Here is an 18,583-nt window from a genome sequence, read left to right on the forward strand (position 1 = left end):
TCTTTCTTGGACGTTCCCACCACCCCAAACGTCTAAAGGTTCAGAAGCAGGAAACATGTATTCACTATACAGAAAGGGCGTGGAGGGGAGGAGCCCACTCCAGCTTGCAGGCACAGAATGGTATTTCCTTCAAGTTTATTATTGTTTCTTGAAAATTTATCTATGTTTAGCAGTCTAAGAATGTATCTGTCTTAAGATAAAAATAATACCTTTTTTTCCTCCACCATTCTGAGCAAAACTGGCCCATGGGGACAATGTTCCATGTTTATTCTGTAGCTTTGTGTCTCCTTGGGGTGCTTGTGTGAGTTAGTTACCGAGGTCAGCATGGGCTCTGGGCTGCTAGATGTGTGTGGGTGGTGATTCCCATAGGGACTCTCCCATCTGCTTGGAGAAGAGGGTGACAATTCCCACCAGGACTTCTCTGGTCAGTGGGAGGAGGGAGCATATGATTCCTACAAGGACCCTCCCTTGAGGCAAAGGTGAGGTGAGTTCCCCTCGGCCTGTCTTTATGGTCTTCCTGCAACAGGCAGCATCATGTCCTTCACAAATCCCCAGAGCCTGTGAGGATGCCGTATTGTACCACAGGGGAACTCATGTTACGGGTGGCATTACAGTCACTGATTTTTAATATAGGGAGGTTTTGTTGGCACAATGTAATCACAAGGGTCTTTAAAAGTGGAAGAGTTGATCCAGGCATGGTGGTGCATGCCTGTAATCCCAGCAGCTTGGGAGGCTGAGGCAGGAGGATGGTGAGTTCAAAGCCAGCCTCAGCAAAAGCGAGGCGCTAAGCAACTGTCTCTAAATAAAATACAAAATAGAGCTGGGGATGTGACTTGATGGTCCAGTGCCCCTGAGTACAATCCCCAGTACTCCCCCTCAAAAAAAAAAAAAAGTGGAAGAGTTGGACACAGGGACATGGTATAAAAAAGGCTCAGCTGACAACTGGTGGCTTTCAAATCAGAGGAAGGAGCCACTTGCAGGATTCCAAGTTGCCTCTAGAAGCTGGAAAATGCAAGGAAATTGACTGTCTTCCCAGAGCCTCCAGAAAGCACCCATCCCTGATGATGCCTTGATCTCAGCCCGCTGAGGCTGGTGTGGGCCTCTGGTCTCTAGGACAGTGGGACAGACCTGTGTGGTTTGCAGTTACTCCATTACTCCAGCTGCCCAGGAGCTGGATGCACCTCCTCTCCAGCAGGACCTAACCCTGGGCAGATTCTGCTGCCATTTCCTCTCCACTTGGGTTCCAGGACCCTCTCTATCACTGCTGACCAACTGGGCTGATTTTCTGGTCAAAGCCGTGTCCTTATTGTGCCATTTGAGCCATAAGAATCCCCGTGATACTGGCAGCGAATTGGGCTTTTTTGTGACTCACTCAAAAAGAAAAATGATGCACCTCTGAGTGGTAGAGGCAGTTTTCCTTATCCCTTCTTTTCAGAGTGGAAAGGTTGGCTCCTTTTTCCTGGTCCCATGATGACATTCTGGAGCTCAAACATGGCTCAGGTAGCAAAAGGAATATAAGGGCTTTCTATCCAGCCTGGGTCTTTCTGCCTGCCCTTCCTAGGCACACCTGTCCACTGAGTGTCAGTGTGTAAGCTGCAAAGCTACCTCATTCCTGTTTTATTGCCAAGAAGGCCTAGGAAGAAGGGGTTATTTTAAATTTTTGATCTATGGACAAACTCCTGAGATGTCCAGAGGCTGTGGAGGGATCTCATTGCTAACTGAGGATGGGGTGGGCATGAAGCAGGAGCCCGCTGTGGGGGTTCAGAGTCAGTCTGCAGCTCCAGAGCAGGCCTGCCATCTCAGCCCATGCACTTATCCACTGTGTGGCCTTGGGAAAGTTGTTAAACTTGCCTGAGCTTCGGTTTCTCTATGTGTAAAGTGGAGATAGCAGTACCTTCCTTTAGGACAGATGGTGGCAAACATTTCTATAAAGGGCAGGTAGAAAATACTTCAGGTTTCACAGGCCATAGAATCTTTGTTGCAGATACTCAGTTCTGCTGCCGTAGCACAAAAGCAGCCAAAATCAATGTGGTCAATGAATGTGTTCCAATAAAACTTTATTTGTAAAACCAAATGGTGGACCCCATTTGGCCCATGAACCACCATTTGCTGTCGGCTATTGTAGAGTTATCATGAGGATTAAATGAATTAATAAATCTTCAGGAACAAAGCAAAGGCTATTCGTTGTTGTTGAAGCATCTGTGAGGGCAGGAGAATACACGGATAAGAAGGGAAAGAGAGAAAAGCTTTGGGCTCCTCCCTCCTCTGGTAAATGCATCTTCAAAATGGGAGTTCTGTGGGCTCAGAGAGCTTACACAAATTGCTCACAATCTCCTAGCTTTGCTTCATGTCCCAAAGCACGGGTTTTTAAAGGATTTTGTTGTTATTTTAATATATTCATTAAAAGATAGGGAGTCCCGTAGCTTTCTAACCTTGAGTTCCATAATTTTATTGTTGAGTGTTTTTTTTTTTTTTTCTGTTCCACTGTTTCCCAGGTTTCCAATAGAACATCCACCAGCCTGTGAGAGCCACACTCTGCACATAGGGACCCTCACACAGCCCTGGTCCATGAATGTTCTAGGGTCTTTGAACAGAGGACACTGAGGCAGGGATAGGACTTGAACCCAGGGTCCACTTGATGCAAAAGCCCCTGTGCTGAATTTCTGTTTGGGATAATGAGGAAAGTCTGGAAGTGGAAAATAAGGGGGTTGTACTTAATGTCACTGAATTGAGTGAGTGCTTTGTTAAAAATGGTTAAAAGGAGCCAAGTGTAGTGGTGCATGCCTAGAATTCCAGCAATTTAGGAGGCTGAGGCAGGAGGATTGCAAGTTTAGCCTGGGCAATTTAGCAAGATCTTGTCTCAAAATAAAATTTTTAAAAAGGGCTAGGGGTATAGCTTAATGGTAAAGCACACTTGGGTTCAATCACCCATACCACCAAAAAGAAAAAAAAAGGTTAAATGGTAAATTTTGTTATGTATATTTTATTCCAATAAAAAAGGGTGGGGGTAGCAAGAATAGTACTTCTTATGCTATATGAACAGAGCAAAAACCAAAAACAAAACCACAAAAATGAAAAGAATGTGACTACTGTCAATCAGGGATACTACTACTACTAAAGGTGGGCGAGGGTGCTGGGACTGGGAGTGGGTGGGGAAGGGCTCTTGGATCTAACAAAGCTCTCTGACTCAATGGTGTCTACCTCAAGATTCTGTAAGGCATTCATTTGGTCAGTGTGGGTTTTGAATCAGTGTTTTATTTTCTAATAGCATTTTGGGATAGGGAGAGGGCCACCAGGGATTGAATTCAGGGGCACTTGACCACGGAGCCTGAGGCTGGCTTTAAACTTGTGATCCTCCTACCTCAGCCTCCCAAGCTGCTGGGATTATAGGCATGTGCTACCACACCGGACTCTAATAGCATTTTTAAAAAAAATCCTATTCTTTCCACAAAAGTATTTAGCCTCCACAAACCTGCACTGACTGGGGAAATTGTCCCTCACGTCTCTGTTCCAGAAATAAGGGCCTATGGATGCCTGGGTCTGAAATAATGACCTACCAAAACAATCAAAAATGAAAATACTAGTGGGGGATGGGGGCCACTTCAGGAAAGGAAGATGAAGCAAGCAAATCCGGCAGAGGGAAGTCCCCAACCTGGAGCTCATGCCACAGACCCAGTTCTTGGCCTCTGCAGGGGGTGCTTCCCAGCCCTGCCTGGCAACAGATCCTACAGCCCCTGGTTTAGGACCGGCCTAGAATGAGGTAAAAAATGCTTGGGGCTTCCTGGCACAAAGATGGTTTTATTTCCTGACTTTTTTGATATGAACTTTGATACCTATCTGTAAATCAGTCTTTTTAATATAAGTATTCAGGTCTTCTGTGTTCTGACTGATTTTTGCCTGGGTGTCCAAGTCTGAGGCAGAGATGTGATGTCCCCCAACACTATTATGTTCCTGCCAAATCCTCTTTGTATTTCCAACAGGCTTTATTTATTTCAGCGAGAAGTAATGGTCCCTGAGCCTATTATTCTCACAGCAGGGGGTATCCTTATCTATAGAAAAGGACTCTCCTTAATCCTGCTGAATGCCTGTACCTTGGCTTCTCTTTGGTCCCTTATGAACAGGAGTCTCACCGCACTGTGATTTGTTCAATAGACTTTTACCTAACCTTTGTCCTTTAACCTCTGTGCATCACCTATTTTGTCTGTTGTAAAAAAGTTTTTCAAAATGCTGAGGGGCTGGGGCTGGGGCTCAGCGGTAATGCACTTGCCTGGTATGAGTGAGGTACTAGCTTTGATTCTCAACACTGCATGTAAATAAACAAAATAAAGATTTATCAATAATTAAAAAAAATTTTTAAATAAATCAAGTAAAATAAAATTCAAGATTATTGGGCTTATTTTAAATAATTTGTAATCTGAAAGCTCTTGCTTTTTAATAATGTGTTTGGCCTATTTGAATTTCTGATCAGAATCACTATATTTAGTCTGCAATTATCTGTTTTAAGTTTACTGATTTTCACGTGTGCTGTTTTTCAATACATAGTTTCTTTGCTTTTATCTTCATTATTTCAAAAGCTTCTGGTTCTGTTTACTTGACAGTATATTTACTGTCATATCATTCAAAATGCTCCTTAGCTTATGTTTCTCTTATTATGTTTTTGTTTTAGTTTAAATTTTTGCTGAGCTGGGTGGGGATGGAACCCAGGGCCATGCGTTAGTTAGCTGCGCCCCAGCTCCTTCTCTAATTAGGAAGCTCATGAACAAATGGTCTCTTTGGAGGTCCCTCTCCTGGTTTAGACCAGGAGTCGAGCACCCGTCTTTTTTTTATTTACCTACTTGTTAGGTTCTGTAATATAATTTGGAATTTTTTATCTCAGTTATTGTTATTACACTCTCAATTTTGGATTCATCTCTAAAAATTATAGGTACCTTTTGCATCTGTATGCACTTTTGTAACAGATACGTAGACAGTTCTTTTTCCACAGCTCCGTGGTCCCTGCTTGGCCATTCCTTTCGTGACCCTGGCTATGAAATGTGCCATTGTTCTCAGCCGGCTGACATGGGCCTTGGGCTTAACCTCGAGAACAGCCTTCAATCTGGGGCATCGCTGGTTTTTGCATCTTTTCTGGAAAGCCTTTTTTTTTTTTTTTTTCTGGGCTAGATATCTGTAGGATTTCCCCTTACAATTTATATATCAAAACATTTGCCAAAATGTGTATAAATATGTCTCGTTTTGTCACCAATTCTGCTAGAATGCAGAGAGAGGTCAGCTAGTTTGTTCACATGGCCTTCGCTTTTCTACATAAAATTGTTGACTGGGTAGTTTTTAAATGGTCAAATATTCATATGATCCCACCTAACAGGTCTGTCTTCAGCCCCCTTAAGTTTGTTTCCTATAAAAAATTTCTTCTTTGAGGATACGCTTCCATTTATAGAAAAATGGCTCATCCAGTTTTCCCTACTCTTAGCCATCTCATGTAACATGGTACCCATGTTACAATGAATGAACCAGCATTCATGCATTGTTATTAGCTCAAGCCCATCTTTTAATCAAATTTCCTTAGTTTTTTTTTTTTTTTTTTCCCTCTCATGTCTTTTGCTGGTCCTGGATCCATCTGAGATACTGTAGATATTAGTTGATGTGCCTCCTTAGCCTCCTTTTGGCTCTGACAGCCCCGACTTTTTGACAACTTAGACAGCATAGAGGAGAGCTGGCCAGGTGTTTTGTAGACTAGCTTTCCACTAGAATCTGCTGGTGCTTTTCTCATGCTGGACTGCAGCCGTGGCCTTGGGAGAGGAAGGGTAGAGTGTGCTATTGTCATCCTGTCACATCAAGGGTGCTGCTGACATGCCATATCATTGTTGATGTTGACCTTGAGGTCTGAGATAGTGTGAGTCAGGTTCCTCTGCAGTAGATTCTCCTTTTTATACTGTGCTCTTTGGAAGGAAGTAGCAAGAAGTGGGTAGTTATAGCCTGATTCCTTGGAGCATGAGGACTCTTTTAAGTCTCTTGGAATTCTACTGCAGACATTTTTCTATTCTCTTCCAGTTATTTGTCAATTATACAAGTATGGGCTCGTGGATATTTGGTTTATACTTTGGGTTATATTCCAATCCTTCCCTCCTTCATTGATCAGGTGTCCCAGCCTTGGCCTTTGGAAGCACCTTAGTTGGCCCTTGTGATCCCTTGATGTAGCCCACTGGGGCGCATTGCTGTTTTGAGCCCTGCCCCACTTCCTGATGCCAGGAGATGCTCCAGCATCATCTTGCAGCCATCCTGCCCCACAGGGTCAGTCATTTCTCTAAGTAGCCCTGGTTCTTCTTACCGGGGATTAGAAATTAAACTCTGGAGGCCGGGTGTGCTTGCTGCTCCTGGGCTGCCTATTTTGTTTTTGATCTTGGTTCTGTTCTGCATGTCCTGGTTCCCCCTTAGGATCTCCCTTCTCCAGTATCCATAACTGTATCTTTTCTCTCATTGGATTGATCTCTTTGGCCATTTCCTCTGAACGTGGGGAAGGCATCTCGAGTTCGTCCTCCACATTATTGATTTTGATTTTTCCTGGCATTCGCTCCGCTCTCTACGGCCTCCGATGCAGACTCCTGTTCTGCTATCTGATACCTCCTTTCTTCCTTGCCCTCTGTACCTCCTTCTCTAACTTACCCACAATGGATCTGAGATTTGCTTTTCTTTGGAGCTTTCCAGAACCGACTGCCTTTTCTCTGTTCCTGAGTATTCTGTCCATCCTGACTTAGCATTTCATCCAAGCGCACACCACAAATTGTTGAGCAAATTGGGTTTGGCTCCAGGGGATGGGAAATCAAACAGTGATCTATATAGACAAAAACTTCTGCTTCCTGGGGCTTCCCTTCTAATGGGAGGAGACAGGAGCTAAGCAGTGGGGCGGAATGGACGGCCTGTCAGAGGTTGTCGCAGGTTGAACTGTGTGTCCCCAAAAGATCCGTTGAAGTACTAACCCCAGGACCTCAGAAAGTGACCTTATTTGAAAACAAGGTGACTGCAGATGTGATGAGTTAGGTGAGGCCATACTGGAACGGGGTGGGCTCTTAATCCAACACGACAGGTGTCCTACTAAAAGGACAAGGTGAAGAGATGGGGAGGGGCGATGAGAAGCAGTTATTGGAGTCACACCTTTATGACCTAAGGACCCAGGGACACAGAAGCTAAGAGAAAGGTGTGGAGGAGCCCCAGAGAGGGCATGGCCCTGCCTGTCCCTGGTCTCTAGAACTGAGAGAGAATCAATTTGTGTTACTTTAAGCCCCCTAGTTTGTGGCACTTCCTTAGGACAGGCCCAGGAAACAAATACAGATGTCAACCCATGAAATGGAGAAAATGAGCAGAAAGGGGAAATGGGATCCTTGAAGAATAGGGATTTTAATTTAATGTAATTATTATTTTAGGGGGTAACAGGGATTGAATTTAGGGGCACTTAATCATGGGGCCACATCCCCAGCCCTTTTTATTTTGAGACAGGGTCTTGCTACGTTGCTTTAGGGTCTTGCTAAATGGCTAAGGCTGGCTTTGAACCTGACAATCCTCCTGTCTCAGCCTCCCAAGCTGTTGGAATTATAGGTGTGAGCCATCATGCTCAGCTAAGAATTGAAATAAAGAGTCAAAGGAGGCCTCTGGGAGGAGGGGACAAATGAACAGACTCAGGGAAGATACAAGGATCCATACCTGTGCCTTGGGGGACAGCCCTCCCCACAGAGGGGACCTCCATGCATTCTGTGCCCGCCCTGCCCTGGGACTTATATAATGTGGGAATCCTTTCTCAGAGCCATCATTCTCCAGGGGGGTGGGGACAGCCAGGCAGTGGCATCCCCAGACCTGGTTTGAATTCTAGCCCAATGCTTCCCATGGGGTGTCTTGGGGTAGGTAGTTCCTTAACCACTCTGACCCTCAAGTCTCCATCTGTGAAATGGATTACAAAGATTCCCTCTGTCAGAGGGTTTGGGGAGGCCTAGGAGAGGCAGTGAAGGTCAAGGGTGCTGCAAGGGGCTGGCCCTCCTTGGTGCTCTGAGAAACGGAAAGGCCGTCCATTTCAGCTGCCGTTTTCCTCTCATTATCGTCTCTCCTCTTTCTTTTGCAGCAGGTTGGTGGATGAGCAGAGCGCCCAGATCCACCCCCAATTTCTTGCAGACTTTCAACTAGTACCTCTGCTCTATCCACAAAGGCCCTTTAAACTTGAAAGCCCTCAGAACTCTGCTGGGCCTCTGCAGCCAGGGAGCTATTTCAAGTGCTGCCCTGGGAGATGCCCTGCATGTAGCAGGAGAATGTCAGCACAGCGCAGGCCCCTCCTGCCACCATCACCACCCAGCCCTGCATCCCATAGGCCCCACACAGCCAACTGGACCCTCACACCCTACAGCCAGCCTGTGACAATGCAGGGGGCAGACTTTGGACAGATCCCACTCTATCCAACTGGCTGGCTGTGGGCCCTCCCCTGGCTGCTGTTTCCCCACCTGCAGAGGCTCCCAGGGCTGACATGTGACCCTCAGGCTCTATGTCCACCCTGGAGGAGGTGAACAATTGGTACGTCTATGAACTAAGGGATTTGGAAGCAATGGCTTGAAACCGCTGTCTGCCCTGTCTGGTGCACCTGGGACTTCCCCAATCAGAAGGGTCACATCAGCAACAGGACTCTGAGATCTCCAAACCAGTGACTTTACATGTGAGTACGAAGGTCAGGCAGCTCTGCCTGCGTCTCTGTGAACCTCACAGCGTTCCACTGAGCTCAGGAGAAAAGACCCAGCTTCTCAGCTTGGTGGTCAAGGCTCCTGGGGACAGCCTGCAAACTCTATCCTGCTTCCTTTAACCTCTCCCCTGACCCTGAAGGCTGGAGTCCCCTCTGCTCCCAGGCATATGAGCACACCAACCTGTCCCCTGATCTGTGTCCCCTATCCCTATCTACTCCTGCAGGTGGGGATCCTGCACATTCTGTGGCCTGGCTGGAATATTGTCCCTTCTTTGGAACTTCTCTGAACCCTCTCCCCAGGTGGGATGAGTCACTTCCTGCCTGTGTTCCCAGGTCCCTTTGTTCCAGTTTCCCTTGAGAGCTGCCTGTCTTCCTCACCATGCTGTGAGCGACCTGAGCTCAAGAACAGGTTTGATGGTGTCCTTGAGCCCAGGAGAGGGTCTGGCACATGAAAGGTGTTTGAGAGAGTTTGTGGAACAGATGGACAGATGAAAGTTAGACATTTACTTATAACCATCGAAACTTCTAGTTGACCCTTTCTGTTCCTAGAGTGACTGTCACAAGATGGGGGTCAGGAGTCTGGGCTTGCAGTCCTGACAATACTACTTCCTTGGGGTGGCTTTAGGCTGGAGTTCCTCGCTCTAAGCCATTTCAAAACAGAGATGATAATAACTTGTACCCTGCTCATCCTGTGGCCAGGCTGATAGGGGAGATCACTGTCGAAGCTCTGCAGGGTGATGAACCTGGCAATGGGCATCCTTGGCTGGTGCTGGACACCAAGTAAGGGGGAAGCCCAGGGATACCAGCTTCAGGGAGCTTCTCCCAGGTCTGAGATGCTAAGTTGGCAAGAACTTGAGACCCAGATCAAACCTGAGGCTCCTTCAAGATTTGGGAAACCCCAGGAGCACGGCCACTGGCCTGTCACTCAGGCCGTGATCAGCCGCACCTACCTTAAGCTTTTTGACGCTGGTGCAGGGATCATTGGAGAAGCTCTCAGTGTCCGAAATCTCAATGTCCTCACCATACAGAACCCCGGTCAGGTCGTTCCTCACCTGTCAGCAAAGAGAAAACAGAGGTGGATATGCTGGCGGCCTCTGCAAGGGCCAGGGCAGGGGCTTGTTCTGGGGAAGTGACTTGAGTGGGCAAAGCAACTTTCTCCACTCCACTGACGACATGAAGGAATATCCACCCTGCAACTGACACATTGATAGGAGGAGGCCAGACAGGGACGCAGCCTGCTAAGGCTGCCCCCGGGGGATTCCTGGGAGATAAGGCTAGGAGAGGGCCTGGCCGGCCTCCCCCTCCCCCTCACCCCATCTCCAAGTCAGGATACACAGTCGTGTCTTTGTTTACATGTTTACATTTTGCATTATATATTTTATATATTAGCATTTGTGTGTGTGTGTGTGTGTGTGTGTGTGTGTGTGTGTGTATGAGAGAGAGAGAGAGAGAGACAGAGAGAGACAGAGAGAGACAGAGAGAGAGAGAGGGGCCAGATGAAACCAGGATGAACCAGGGCCTCATGCATGCTAAGCAAGTGCTTTACCACTGAGCCCCCCGATTTGTAATGACTTCACTTTTCTGGTAGATAGTCAAGACATTCAGAGAGACAGGGCAGAATAGAGGACAGCTATGTGCTTGGAAAGTAGAAGCCTCAAACTGCAGAGCCACAGAGCCAGCACGGGAGGACCTTAGGGAGTGGTGGGACTAGGGGCCACACGTCCTCTGAAGGTCACAGTTGCTACTCAGCTGCCATTCTAGAACCCGGGCCCAGGATCGCACTCTTTTGGGAGGGAGAAATCAGAAATCTAGGCATTTGCAATATAAAATACCACATTTAAAATAATATTTTAAGAATTAAACTGAATAAACCTGAGTCTGTTTGGCCCGCAGCCACGGCTGTGCACCCTTAGACACTTAGCAAAGGAAACTGGGCTGTTTTAGGAGAAAAAACAGGTGGGGGTCAGGGGCCCAGCTTCCAGATCCTGCCCTGACATTGACTCTCTCAGGGTCTTGGCCCCTCTGTGTGACCTCCTCCCCCACCACCTCTTCCCTGGGTCCCTGTTTCTTCTTCTGTGAGAAGGTGAACCTTACAAGCACTCTTGTCCACCCACATTAGGATGCTATTATTAAGAACAGAAACCAAAAGTGTTTGTGAGGATGTGGAGTGGGTGGGACCTTGTGACCTGCTACTGGGAATGTCCAGAGGCGCTGCTTTCCAGAAAACAGGATGGCAGCTCCTCGGAAAAGAAACACAGAATCGCTACAGTGTTATGGTTTGAATATGAGGCACCGACTTGAAGTTGTGTGTGACAATGCAGGCATGTGCAGAGGTGGACCGATGAGCTCATGAGAGCTGCAACCCCGTCAGTGGATGAATCCACTTGACAGATCAATAATTTGAATGTATTATTGGGTGGTAACTGTAGGTAGGTAGGTAGGTAGGTAGGTAAGGTGCCTACAGGAAGCAGACCCCTGAGGGGCAGGTCTTTGGGGTTGATATTTTATTCCTGATGAGTAGGGCTCTCTTTACTTTCTGCTTGCTATGTTCTCAGCTGCCTTCCACCTCTGTATCCTTCAGCCTATGATGTTCTGCCTCATCTTGGCCCAGAGCTATGGAGTTGAAACTCTGAAATCATGAGCCCAAATAACCTTTTTCTCTTCTAAGTTGTTCTTGTCAGGTCTTTTGTCACAGCGTGACACAAAGCTGTTGAAAACACAGAGGGTCCATTTCTGGGTATATGCCCTAAAACAGATAGCAGGGACTTGAACAGGTATTTGTATACACATGTTCTTCATGCATTATTCACAGTAGCCAAAAGGTAGAAATAACTGGAGTGCTTATGGATGGATGGAAGTAAACACATATAGTGGAGTATTGTTTGGTCTTAAAAAATAATTAAATCCTGTTACATGCTCCAACTTGGATGAACCTAGAAAAAAGGCAAAAACAAAAAGGAAACTATTGTATGGTTCTAATTATATGAAGCATGAGGAATAGTCACAAACGACCTGGGGGGGAGGGGGACAGGAGGGAGAGGGGAGCTGGTGTTAAACAGCTACAAAATTTCAGTTTGGGGTGATGAAAAAGTTCTGGAGCTGGATAATGATGATCATTGCATAACAAAGTCAATGAACTTGAGAGGTCTGTACACTTACAAAAGCTCAAAATGGTAAATTTTATGTTATGCATATTTTACCACAATAAAAAAGCTCTTCTTATTTCAACAGTCAGCAGATCCTTCTCATACATATATGAAAGTGTTTTGAATAGCCTGGCCCTAAATGTCACTGGTCACCAGGAAGCCACCGCCAAGGAGAGGGTACAAAGGGGATGTCAGTGGGAGCTGCCATATTCTCTTTCTTTCAAGATCTACGAAGCAAACGGAGCCAAATGTGAACATTTATTAATTCCAGCTAGTAGTCCCTGGGTGCTTATTTTATTCTGGGCTTTTCTGAATGCTTGAAGTACTTTGTGATAAATGTTTTGTAAAAAGAAACTGCCACGGTCAGAGTGAACCTTGTCCATCTGCGGTTTCTACCTCTATTTTGATGGAAGACTGGGAACTAGTTTATTATTCTTATTATTTTTAAGTTAACTTTGTCATTAGAGTTGATTTCTGTTGCTTGGATCCTTTTCGGATGCAGGTGGGGGTTCCAAGACCCGTTTTCTACCTTGAAGGTGTGGCGGAGCCACTGAACCTGCAGCACGCATGCGCATGCCCCAGCAGGCGGCAATGCGCAGGTGCAGTCAAGCCCAGGCGCTCCACCAGCCTGGTGCCCACAGGGAAGGAAACTATTGAGCTTCTCTTGAGTCTCAGTTTTTTCAGCTGAAAAATGGGGACACCGTAGCAAGTAACTCACAGGTTGGTTCAAGACCCAGCGGAGACCCTGTAGAATGGCTTTGGGAATCCTCAAGCTCTACACGCTGCTTTACAAGTCAGAATAATCATATCCAGGCGGTCGGCAGGCATCCGGCTGTCGGTGGCCTGGGGTGTCCGTGTGAGTGCGTTGGTGGGTGCGCAGCGGCTGTGTTGTCGATATGGTAGAGTGGCATATTTTACAGGCCATCGGGACTCAAAACAAATACACAAAAAGCACTCTAGAGGCCGTCTCAACCCGCCCCTAATTTCACAGTTGAGGAAACTGAGGGGTGACTCCCCGTCCAGCGCTCTTCCCACGCTCCCAGGCTGGCTCTTCTGGACCCTGCCAGATGTGGAGGGTTCTGAGGCCCAGTGAGCCGGAACAGGTCAGAACAGATGGTCAGCACAATCAGCCACTCACCGCCCAATATTTTAGCACTGAGGGTCCGCCTCAGCTTGAATATTTATTTTAATGGACATTTTAGGGAAAACAAATGGAGGACATCGGCAATAAATGGCATTTTAAAATAACCAAAGCATGGGAAAGAAATAATTTAACTGATCTTCACCACAAGGGAAATCCACACCCCCATTTGGATATAAGAATCCCTCAGTGCGATGATGATGGAAGAGTGAGTCAAACTGCAAAAAACTAGTTCTTTTGGAACTGCAGGAATCTCTTTGTTTAATGGAGCTAATGTCTTATAGCAGTTTTCCATTGAAGATCCAAAGGCAAGAATGTTAACATTTGAGCTCAGACTTCAAACTCTAGGGAAAGGCCAACATTTTGCAAGAAAACAAGAGCCAAGAAGAATCGGGGAAAGCCAGGAGCTGTGGGCACAGCCCTGCCCCGGCTGAGCAAAGCGAGCACACCAGGTCATCTCTGCATCTGCACAACACCTCCCTCGGCTCAGTCAGGCAGTAGGTGAGGAGGTTGACAGGGAGCTGTCACTCCAATGAAGTCATCCCAATGGCCTCATTCTTCCAGCTGACTGGATGCATCTACACACTGGCCATGGGGACACACAGCTAGGCTTTCCCCATGCTCCAGCGGCATAGCCAGGAGCGAGGGTTTGGAGGAGGAAGGGGAAGGCAGAGGGAGAGGTGGAGAGCAATGGCCTCAGGAAATGGGTGGAGGGGGTGAAAGGACCATTGGAAGAACGTCCTCACTCAGCTTAAATGAGTACTTGTGGTCCACGTTAAGCCTAGTGCATGTCCCATCTGTCAGGGAGGCGGGTCAGCATGTCAGAGCAGGCCACAGTGCTGCTTCACCTGTAAAGGCCCCAGCTCTGAAGCCTGCAGCTCGCCATTGAATGCACTGCTCCATGATGCTGGCACTGTGTGAGGTGGTATTAAGGCCTCTAATGTTGAGCAATACTATTTACTCATTGTCCTGGATCTTTAGTAAAGGTGAGAGACATTAATCAAATGGCTTCCCTGGTGAATGTATCAGCATCCACAGGGGCAGACCAATTAGACCTCACAATTCATATTGTAGATTCTAGTGTTGATCTTAAGTACAATGAAGAGCCACTATGGGTTGTCAAGTAAAGGGGGGTACATGATCAGAGCCTGTTTTGAAATGGTAACTCAGGCTTCGAGGACTGATGGGGGACAGGGGCATGGAGAGAGCAGGGAGGCAGTGACAGGAAGGCTACGAAAGTCGTCCAAGAGAGAGATTCTGGAGCTAGATGAGGAGAGGATGATAGAGTAGCAAGAATTGCATTCAGGGTAACTCATAAGCTGTATCCGTCTTCCACTGCTGCATAATAAATTATTCCAAAACTTAGCAGCTTGAAACAAATCTCTCTTGTCGCCCAGTTTCCATGGATGAGGAATGGGAGAGTGGCTCAATGCAAAGTGGCTTGGGTACAAGCTCTTCCCTGAGGCTGTGGGAAGATACTGGCCAGGGCCCCCACCCCGTTGCCTGAAGACTGCTGGGCTGCCTCTGGGAATCACCTGGGGATGCCCTGGAGCCTCCTCAACCTCTGTCTGAACTCACCAGAGTTTCGGGGACAGGACCCAGGTGCTAGTGGTCTTAGATCTCTCCAGGTGATTCCCATGTGCAACAGAACTATGACAGGAGGTGGGGTGGGGCAGCCTGCCTGAACATCCCAAGTCACCTGGCACCACCTTCTCCAGATCCAGGGCACCATCTTTCCTTTGCAGCTGGGACTCCTCCTCTGCCCTCTCCTGCCCCACCCAATGGGGCACCTCATCTTGAATCCAAGGTCCTTCTACTCCTGGCCCCTAGCATCCAGAGTGAGTCCCAGCTATGTCCGAAGGCAGAATGGAGAAGGACAGGAGAGAGAAGGTAGAAAACGGAGGAGAGAGTAGCCAAATATTATTATAGCTACAAGTGACCACGTCCAGGCCACATGTCTAAGGCAGGAAAGATTCCAATGAGCAAGTGAAGCTCAGAGCCAGTGACCTGAGGCTGGGGGAGCGTCAGACCCTGAGACACTCGGGCTTCTGTGGCCAGCAGTTCCCCAGACACCTTCCCTAACCAGGCCACGGTGCCAGCTGAGGAATCATCCAGAAAGGCCAAGATTCCAGTGAAGATGGAGAGAACCAGGACTGTGCCAAATGCACTTTACAACTCTTTGAAAATTCTAATTAGGTTACAAGATGAACTTGAGAGCAGCGCGATTCCCAGCTCTCCTATGGAAGCAGAGGTAACCTACTTTGTCATTCAAATGCACTGGCTATATATAGCCTTGGATTGTGCAAATGTCACTCCTCTTACCTGACTAAAGCGTGTAATTATAGATTTACTTCTATTCATTCATGAAATGTGTCTTCACTTGATTAAATAGTTCATTCAAGTAAAATCCATTAAAATATGGAACGTGTTAAAATGTCGCTCGTTAGAGGCAGAGGGCACCGATGTCGTTAAGATGCTAATTAGGATAAACAGGCATTTGAAACACTCAAATCTTTGAATAATTCAGGTCACTTTTACTGGGCCTGGAGCTCCCCAGGAACCACCATTAATTTAAACTAATTAAAAAATTAGCCTGGAGAAGAGAAGACCAAGGCAGGAAGTGATGGCTGACTTCAAACATGGAAGAGCTGTCATGGGGGAGAGGAGGGGCGTGGCTCTGGGCACCCTCGTGGCAGTGAGGGAACCAACAGGTAGATGGCTCCGGGAAGCATATTTTGGCCCAAAGAGAGGAAACAAACAAACAAAATCTTTGTGAGAATGGAGAAGGGACCTTGTTAGGGAGTGAGTTCCCCGTCATCAGAAGTGGGCAAGCAGGAGCTGGTTGGGATATTGTTGAGGGGCTTCCTCTTTCTTCACCAATGCCTGTGGTTCTAGAAGAGTATTTAGAAATCTCATCTGTCCATATTCTGTGCTTTTTAAAATTTAAAAGTATTGAAGCACCCCTGCACAGTCCTGGGGGGTTTCAAAGATTTGGGTCACCAGCTTAAATTCTTGTAGAAACTTCTCCTTGTGGTGGTATTTCCGCTTTTCCAAACCTGATGAGCACTTGTTGAGGAGGGTTCTCCTTTAAAAAAATAGAGCCACCTAATTTTCAGATTTCTACAGGTAAGTTAGCTCTTAATAACCTATGATCAGAGCAGAATGTAAGCAAAAAAAAAATTTTTTAAAGGGCAAGTACAAAGTGAACATGTGTTAGCTCTCCTACCCACGGGCAATTGCTGTGGGTAGACAGGCAGCTCAGTTCGCTGCCATCTGCACGTGTGTGACCCCTGTGTGTGCACAGCGTAGAGCCAGCCGTTGAATGGTGACCCCAAAAGACATGTCCAAGTCCTAACCCTCAGAACCTGTCAGCGTGACCTGATTTGGAAAAAGGGTCCTTGCAGATGTAATGAACTTGCACATCTCCAGATGAGCTCATCCTGGAAAAATCCAACGTTGTGTCCTTATGGGAAAAGGCAAAGGGAGATCTGGGCTCTCTCCTGGAGCCTTCAGAGAGGGCAGGGCTCTGCTTGCTTCTTGATTTAGGACCTCTGTCCTCCAGAGCTGGGAAAGAACAGATTTCTGTCATCTGAAGCTCCCCAGTTTGTGGTGATTTGTTAGAGCAGCCACAGGAAACCAGCACACCTGAGGCCTCCCGAATGCTGGTGTTCCCTGATCCAAACTCCATTCCCATGGAGAAGCCCTGGCTTCCATCAGTGTAGACCAAAGGGAGGCCCAGTTTCCCTCTGCTGGATGGCACCGCACGTCTGTCCTGAAGAAACATGGCTTTTCTTGCCTCCCCAGTTACCAAGAGCAGGGACACAAACGGAGGATACTGAGCTGCAGTGACTGGAGATGGCAGCCAGGGATGAGCCACTGTCCTCTGGGGGCCTCTCCAGCTGGGCTCAGGAGTCCAGACCCTGACATACAGCTGGCTGTGGCACTGGGACATTGGTGGCATCCCCTCCTGCACCAGCATGTGAGCTCCAGGACTCAAGGGCTTTGTTTGCCTTGCAGGACCCCACATGTGCCCCGCATCTGGGAAGTCTCCAAACTATTTGTGATGGATGAGCAGGAAGGAGCACAAGCCCAGGTGTGCTGTACCTGTCCACCCTTAGATGTGGGAGGCTGGTGTCCTGAGCCTGGAGGGCTCATGAGGACTTGAGCTCAGCTTGCAGGGACATGAGGCAGCAGCGTCCCAGGGCTGGCTGCTGGCTGCAACCTGAAGGCAGCCTGGGGCATAGCGACTGTACCAGCTGGACGTCCATCAAGGCCCCAGGGAAGTGGGGAGCTGCAGCATGCTGTCATCCTCTGTGGGCCCCCTTTTGGGGACACACAGGGGCTGGGAGCAACTGGAGTTCCCTGGGATTCTGCCTCCCTCACTGAGGCCCAGGGAGATGGACCTGTGGCCTGAGTCCTGCCTAGCCGTTCACACTGAGCCCTTATGACAACTTCCTTCCTGCTGTGGGTATCCAGCTGTCCCACATGGCATATGGGAGCAGGGACCCTAGTGGAAGTAACAGGCCCCCATGTCCCCCAACATGCCAGTCCCCCACTCTCCATATGGCAGCTCTTTGTCAGGAGTGAAGAAAGCCCAGGGGCCATGATTTCCTCTTCCCTGGCCCCCACTTGCTCCTTGAGGTCCACCTTCCAGAACCCCATACTGTAGTGGGGGACACCCTGGATCCAACTGCAGGGGCCCAGATGGTGACTGGAGGTGGCTGGAGCTGCTTTGGTTTTGTGGCTTCCTCTCCCGCTGGCCAGACTTGCACAGTGTTAGAAATTCCAAGGAGTCACCAGTGGGGTAGACAGAGTGGCCCCCTAACTCACTCACATCCCAGTCCCTAGACTGGGTCACTTTCCCTAGAAAGGGTTTTGCAGATGGGTTTACGTTAAGGATCCTGAGGTGGGAAACCACCTTGGATTATCCAGAAGGCCCAGGGCAACCTGAGGGTCTTCACAAGGGGCAGAGAAGTCGGGGAGTCAGACACTGAGCTGAGACAGAAATAGGCATCACATCTGCCTGATCATCTGGGGATGTGCTGCTGAAGCTCTTCAGGTGGAGGAAGGGACCTGCAGCCCAGAACTGTGGGCGACCTGCAGAGCTGGAAGAGCAACATTCCCCCCTGCAGCCTCCAGAAGAACCAGACCTTGATTTTAACCCAGAGATTTTGAACTTTTGACTAAGACTGTAAGACAAAACAAACAAACAAACAAACAAACAAACAAACAAAACATGTGGGTGTAATGGAATGTCTCCCATTAATACATCTAAGACAAAAACCAAGACTTCATGATGATTTGTTACAGAACAGGAGACACACACAATGAACTTTCATCTGGGGATCTCACATAGCCTCAAAACCACCTCCTACAGGAAGTCTCCCTCCTTCCCCAGCGAGCAGACCCCTCCACTGAAGGCCATCCTGGGCTCAAGGCCCTGCTCCCTGGCAAAGCAGAGAATGACCTGGGATTCCCATGCCTTCCATCTGGATACCCTCTTTCTGCAGGAGCCCAGCCCCCTTCTTGGACGATGCACAAACCTCCCCATTGGCCACCCAGCAGTCTTTCCGTGCTCCCTGT

At 47.9% G+C, this 18,583-nt stretch overlaps 1 protein-coding gene across 1 annotated transcript in view; it reads right to left on the reverse strand.

Annotated features, from left to right (window-relative positions):
* Gabbr2 (gamma-aminobutyric acid type B receptor subunit 2) overlaps positions 1–18,583 on the reverse strand; it is a 348,083-nt gene that overhangs the window by 157,323 nt on the left and 172,177 nt on the right. The window contains exon 4 of the mRNA XM_026415240.2: positions 9,664–9,765. Within this exon, the coding sequence (XP_026271025.1) occupies positions 9,664–9,765 (102 nt within the window). The remainder of the gene's footprint in view (positions 1–9,663; positions 9,766–18,583) is intronic.

The sequence above is a fragment of the Urocitellus parryii genome, chromosome 4 (genome assembly GCF_045843805.1).
Source record: "Urocitellus parryii isolate mUroPar1 chromosome 4, mUroPar1.hap1, whole genome shotgun sequence".
Classification (NCBI taxonomy): Eukaryota; Metazoa; Chordata; class Mammalia; order Rodentia; family Sciuridae; genus Urocitellus; species Urocitellus parryii.